General features: G+C 33.8%; 1 protein-coding gene across 1 annotated transcript; it reads left to right on the top strand.

The window, feature by feature from the left end:
- The first annotated feature begins 158 nt into the window (after positions 1-158).
- LOC110690810 (GDSL esterase/lipase At1g31550-like) lies at positions 159-6089 on the top strand. Its single transcript, XM_021867695.1, has 6 exons — positions 159-235; positions 3313-3469; positions 3835-4014; positions 4509-4648; positions 5278-5551; positions 5678-6089. The coding sequence occupies exons 1-6, from the start codon at positions 176-178 to the stop codon at positions 5908-5910; spliced, it is 1044 nt and encodes a 347-aa protein (XP_021723387.1). The 5' UTR covers positions 159-175; the 3' UTR covers positions 5911-6089.
- The last annotated feature ends 692 nt before the right edge of the window (positions 6090-6781 follow it).

The raw sequence follows: 6781 nt of genomic DNA on the forward strand, positions 1-6781 counted from the left end.
CTTAAACATTGTTGAATTTCATGTTATGCATAGGTGATCTGAATTAGTTGTCACACATTAGAATTAAGTGAGAAAGTAACACTATAAGCATTAAACTCATTCTCATTGATAAATGGTTACAAAATTAAATCTCACTTGTCTAGTGTGCAGATCACATTTTCCGCTATCACCGTTCATGACACACGGTTCAACACTTCCTATCATCAATTGGTTTTCAGATACATCATGTGAGCTAGTAAGTGTTCCAAACTCTCTTATTATTTGGGTAGCGCATATCTAATTTGTTAATCTTAATAGCGCATATCTAATTTGTTAATCTTAATACAATGTAAAATTTTAACTTATTACTCCCTTCAACCTTAATATTTTGTCTCATTTGAATTTTCACGATCTACGAAATACACCTTAAAATATAAATATATTCAAATCTATACATTAAAATAATATAAAAATTTGATATTCTTATACCAGAAAATATAACAAATCTAACTTGTTTTCACTTGCCTATATTATTATTTATTTATTTCTTAGAGATTAATGAGGATTTTTAGTGGTCAAAACATTCAAATTTTGACCGCAAAAAAAATAATGGAGTTCAAAATGTTAGAGGACCAACTCAACCAAAAGCTTGAGACCCGAGAATATGTTTTATACTCTATCACGTTTCCTCACACGAGAGCTCGTTGGGCTAGAAGTGTGGATGTAACATGAGCCAGCCTCATACCCAGTTCTTAATATTTCACTTAAAGGTGGGAGGGTGGATAAGATTTGAACCTTTGACCTCTATGTCACGTTGACTCTAATATCATGTTAGAGGACCAACTCAACCAAAAGATTAACCTAATATGGTTGAAACCCAAGAATATGTTTATCACTCTATCACAAAAATTGGTATAGAGAAGTAATTTTATAGATGTCACTAACAATAAATCTATCGCATAAGTACGGGGCCCAAATTTGAACAATATAAATGCTTTCGTAATAAATTGGGTGAGTGGAATTCATGACGAGTCTAATATATCTGACAAGAATAATCTAATGTTTGACAAAAATATTCTAATGGATTTTGTGTGAAAAACTACCTTTTAAAAAAAATGTTGTAAATGACTACCTCTTTTTTTAAAAAATGTTGTAAATGACTACCACTTGCCGGAATCTGGCCGTTGACTCACTTTTCCGGCGTTGACCACCCCATGTGGTGGCCTTTTCTCATTTTTGACCATCCTCACCCCCTCCTCCTCCTCCATTTTCTAGTTTTCAAGCACCCGTACCCCTTCGCCGTCACCTTCCCCTCCCTTGTCTAGTTTCCGACCACCCTTACACACTTCCAACTGCCGCGCTTGTTGCCCCTTCGCCTCCCTTTTCCAATTTCCGGCCATCCCCCACCCCTTGCAGCGCTCCTTTCCCCTAGCCCTCCTTAACCCTTATTGCAGCCCTGGCCTCAAATAAATTATCAATTTCCGGGCACTCCCCTCCCTACCCCCACTTCCATTGAATCCGGCAGCCCTTTCCTTGCCAACCTCCTTCAATTTACTACTCATTATTCCCCCGAACACCTCGAAACCCTTCCCCTTTCCCTCAATTCTTGATTTCCGACCAACCCCTCAAATAAATTATTAATTTTTAGTCAAATTTCATCCCACCCACGCATCAAAAACCCTCGAAATCCCGCCCACCATCCTTCGACCCCCTCAAAAACCAGATCGCCTTCCTTTCCTTTCCTTTCCTTAATTGAGGAGTTATGATGTTGTTGTTTGAGGATCGCGGAATTGGGGAGCAATTGAGGGTTTGTGTTGGATTTGTCGGGGTGGAGGCGGTTTCAAGTGGGGTTGGGTTGGTTTTGGGATGCGTGGGGGCGGTTGTAAGGGTGTTTTGAGGTGGGTTGAGGTGTTGTGGTGGTGGGGCGGTGGTCAAGATGGCGACATTGCTGGTGGTGCATGCATAGAAAAAAAAAAGAAGAAAAAAAAAAGGTCATGTGACCTGCACGTGGGTGGTCAACGCCGGAAAAGTGAGTCAACGGCAAGATTCCGGCAAGTGGTAGTCATTTACAACATTTTTTTAAAAAGAGGTAGTTATTTACAACATTTTTTTTAAAAGGAAGTTTTTCACAAAAAGTTGTATATAAAAGGTAGTTTTTCACAAAAAATCCTATTCTAATATATGACATTAATAATTCTAATAACTGACATTATAATGATGGTCCTTTAACACTAATATATGACATTAGACTATTAGATTTTCAATTTCAGATATTAGATTAATAATGTCATATATTAGAATGTTATTGTCAAATGTTAGAATATTAATGTCATATGTTAGAATATTATTGTCAAATATATTGGACGCACAGTAAGTCCAGTTTCACGCAAAAGTTTCTCAAATGCTTTTACGTATTTGTACTACGGATATTAGATTTTACTATTTTGAATGCACATGTATTATTATCATGCAAGGTATTAGTCAAGCAAATTAGCAAACATTATGCCAAATAAAGCAGCATTCAGATTGGATTGATTATTTATTTATTTATTATTATTTTATTATTTTTGTGTTCCACCCAATTCATGTCCTTTGTTTAATTAGGATTCGGGGTTCAATTCTTAGTGATTTGGTTCTAGTCCTCTCCTAACTATTGTTGTGGGGGATCGAAGACATGGTCCTCCCTATATATCCAGATCAAGATAGTCTTTCTCAAAGCTTTTATATTTCTGGGGAGAAGGAAACTAATCAAAGCAATTAAGGGAGCTAATCATATCATATCATACAAAATAAAATACAATTAAAAATAGATATGTATATGTTAAGATTGCCATATAATATGAGGCTTTTTTCCTACTATGAGGAGATATTATATAGCAATATCTCCAATCCATAGAAATATGGAAAAATCATATTGTATCATTTTATGATTGTGCATGGAATCTGTCCAAAAAAAATCACAAAAACAAGCTAATATGATTCCATGCACATTTTTATTTAGTAAGAAAATATATGGAGAAATTGCCATATAATACTCCTCAGATTATGATATTAAATTGACAAAATTGCAAATATTACCTATAATTTCCTAAAGAAAAGATTTTTATTATGCTTTTTACCTAAATAACACTGTTTTGGCCCTTATAAAAACAGTCACATGCAAATTGTTAATCAACAAAATAAACAATGAAGCAAGTATTATTTTACGTGTTGGTGCAATTTCTTTTGTTCTCCTCAATAATACTTGTATGTGTTAGTGCTACTACTATAACTCCCAATGGTTTGGGAGCCTCCCTTAGTAGCAAAAGAGAGCTAACTTCTTTGGCTAAGCAGTTTGATGCCATCTACCAATTTGGTGACTCACTTTCCGACACCGGCAACTATGTTCTAGAGCCCAAAAGCAACACCGTCTACAACAGGCTCCCTTATGGTCAAACCACACACCCAACGGGTCGTGCCTCCGATGGCCTTATCATGGTGGATTACATTGGTATGCTTCATTAACTACCTTAGCTACTTATATGAAATATGTGAATACGTCGTGAATATGTATCCTCAAATTTATTTGTTATTTATTTTATATACTATATACATCCGTTTCTTATTAGTTGCAATAAAAAAAAAAATTATATGTTTTATCACAACTAATAATCAGCCCCTTCATTGCAATTAATGAGAAATACTTTAGCGCGTCACAAACTAAAATATTGTACAAACTATAAAAGTTGTTATCCTATTATAGCATGATTTTATATTAGAATATGTTAGGGCGAGACCATCTAACCCAATACTTGCGCTTTTTAACTTGGTAATTTTGATCGACTAACTAATTATTTCAATGTATTTATGATATAGCATCGTACTTCAATCTACCACAACTGAACCCATATCTAGCCACCGGAAGCGACTTCACCCACGGAGCCAATTTCGCGATAATAGGCGCTACCGCTAATGGTGGACTTAACGACAATTCCTTGGCTAAGGAGCTTGATTGGTTTAAAACTCACCTCAACTCTACTTACTCTAATCCAGCAGGTACATATTTCCTATGTCCCAATCTACTTGCAATATTTTGACTGAACACGCTTGCCAATGTACATGTTTGACCGTCGATATCTTTTATTATATATTTACAAAAGCTAAGTTGGGACGGAGTGAGTACATTGCACTTGGATGTTTTTTTTTTTTTTTAAAAAAAAATTTAATTAAATGAAGAAGTTTGGAATTTCATTTATAACAAAATGATCGGTACGTAAAAATTAACATATCTCAAGATTGCCTAAGTTTTTCATTAATTAACAAAATCATTTTGATCTGTTTCCTTAATTAAAAATATAGTTTTGGAAGAAAAATATTGCATAATTAATATATCTTCTCAACAGTTATTACTTTAGTATATACGAGTAATAAATGATTGGTACATTGTTACGTGCTTAAATTATCAAAGCATAGATTTACCATGTCAACATGTTCTCTTAAATTGTACGTACGTACTAACGTACATATTATTATGATAACAACAATCAAAGAAAAACTCCAAAAGTCGTTGGTGCTAATGGGAGAAATCGGAGGCAATGACTTCAATGGTCCTTTTTTTCAAGGACAACCGATCGAGGAAGTATCTAAGCTCGTTCCGGGAGTCATAAAGACCATCCACGATGCAGTCGAGGTAAGTTGAATCTACAACTGACTTAAATTAGGGCTTGTTTGGTTCAAATTATTTTGCTTATCTGATCTGGCCTGGCCTCGTCTAGTCTGGTCTAATATGGTCTGGTCTGGTCTGATGTGATCTTAATTTCAAATTTGACCAAACTTTGACCTCAAATATATGATAATCTATACTATCAAGTGGGGTGTTGTTAGATTTGTACTAATGTGTATTTTATTAATATGTAATTTTCATAAGTTTTCACATTACGAAATTCAAGATATTTAGCGATAAAAACTGCACGCAAAACGATGATCTGATTTGAACTTATTTTTTCTTAAATAAGTAAAAATAAGGTGAACTAAACAAGAACTTTGAATATATATGGATCGAGTTTGATTTGGATCAATTTGGATGTTTTTTTTACGAGAATTTGGATGTTCGGTCAATATAATATTGGTTGATATATTTTGTTACAACCATAAACATAATTGTGTATTAACCATTAAAATTTTCTTATAGATAATTAATCAATAATATATAGTCATATGTTAATTTTTGTTGCAATAACAAAAACTATGTTGTACATATTAATATCGTATCAATTGTAACCATGTTTCGATCTAATCCTTTGCTTGATTATATTTCAGGAAGTGATAAGTTTAGGGGCTACTAATATTGTGGTACCCGGGAACTTTCCAATCGGATGTGTGCCTATTTACCTTGTTAAACATGCGACGAATGATACCTCAAAGTATGATGAACTTCATTGCCTAATTGACTACAATAACTTTGCAAAGTCCTACAATCAACAATTACTACAAGCCATCACTCAATTGCAAAGCGCGCACCCGGATGTAGCCATCGTCTATGGAGACTACTATGCTGCCTTGACTTCGGTCATCACCAATGCCCAACAATTAGGTAATCTTATTCAAATAATCTTACTTAAAATTATCACGCTGTCTTCCAAAAAAAAGGTTTTGGTTTAATTTCTTGTCGTTGTTTGGTTGTGAAGTATGTTAACGAATATATATGTATATTATATAGGGTTCGAGGAAGGTGGCACTGAAAAGGCTTGTTGTGGAACCGGCAATAATCCTTATAACTACGGTGATAAAAGTTGTGGTAGTCCTGGAGCTCAAGTGTGTCCGGACCCTAGTAAAAGAGTAAATTGGGATGGAGTTCATATGACTCAAGAAGGAAACAAAAATGTTGGACAACAATTGATTAAGCAGTTTGTATCTGCACTTCAAAAACAAATTCGAAGACATCGTAGTTGACAGTGATGTTGGAAAAAAAAACACAGAATATACAAAGATGGCCAAAATAAAGGATACACCTCTTATGTATGTTCAACCATAAATGTTTAGTGCATTTTGCTACATAAAATTTAGTTTGCTTAATTAATTTAATGAACACAAAGATCAATACAATATGTTTTTCTTGTTCACCAATTTAATCAAATTAACACCTTCAAATTTTTGTATGCTTCTTGCCTTCTACTATTGTGAAAGTACTTGGATCTTACCTTCCATTTAAATCATCCCTTGTTAATTTTTATATTTAACCTTATTTATCAAGAACAATAATTTTTCTTCATCACTATAACTTGCTAAAGGAAACACAAGGGAGAGAAGCCCAAAATCCCACAAACAAGACCCCACAACAAGGTTTCATCCTAAAACCGATTGGCACATATTCTTAGGTGCACACTCATGCACCTAGAAATAGGTGTAACAACAGCACAATATTAACATTAGCTTTTCAGAAAGTGAACATGCATTAGGTTTCTTCTCCTTCATTTTTTATTTTCTCTCTCCTCTGTTTTTTTTTTATTTTCCCCCTTTTTTACCCTTTTTTGATTGAATTTGTTTCTTACAACATGAAAGTAGTTATTAAGTAGTATGAATTTTTGTGTGAATTTCGATTTTGTGCTTTAATTTCGATTGATTAAGGTATATATGAATCTTTGAATTCACAAATTATACTCTATTTTTTCTCCTTCCTTCTTTAATTCCTTTTTCCTCTGTTTTTTTTTCCTTTCTATTTTTCTCGTTTTTTCGATTTAACGATTGAATATGTTACTTACAATATGGAATTGGTTGTATATCTGATTTTTTGAATTCATATGAATTGATTTTTTTTTTAGCT

Source organism: Chenopodium quinoa, unplaced genomic scaffold, assembly GCF_001683475.1.
Source record: "Chenopodium quinoa cultivar QQ74 unplaced genomic scaffold, ASM168347v1, whole genome shotgun sequence".
NCBI lineage: Eukaryota > Viridiplantae > Streptophyta > Magnoliopsida > Caryophyllales > Amaranthaceae > Chenopodium > Chenopodium quinoa.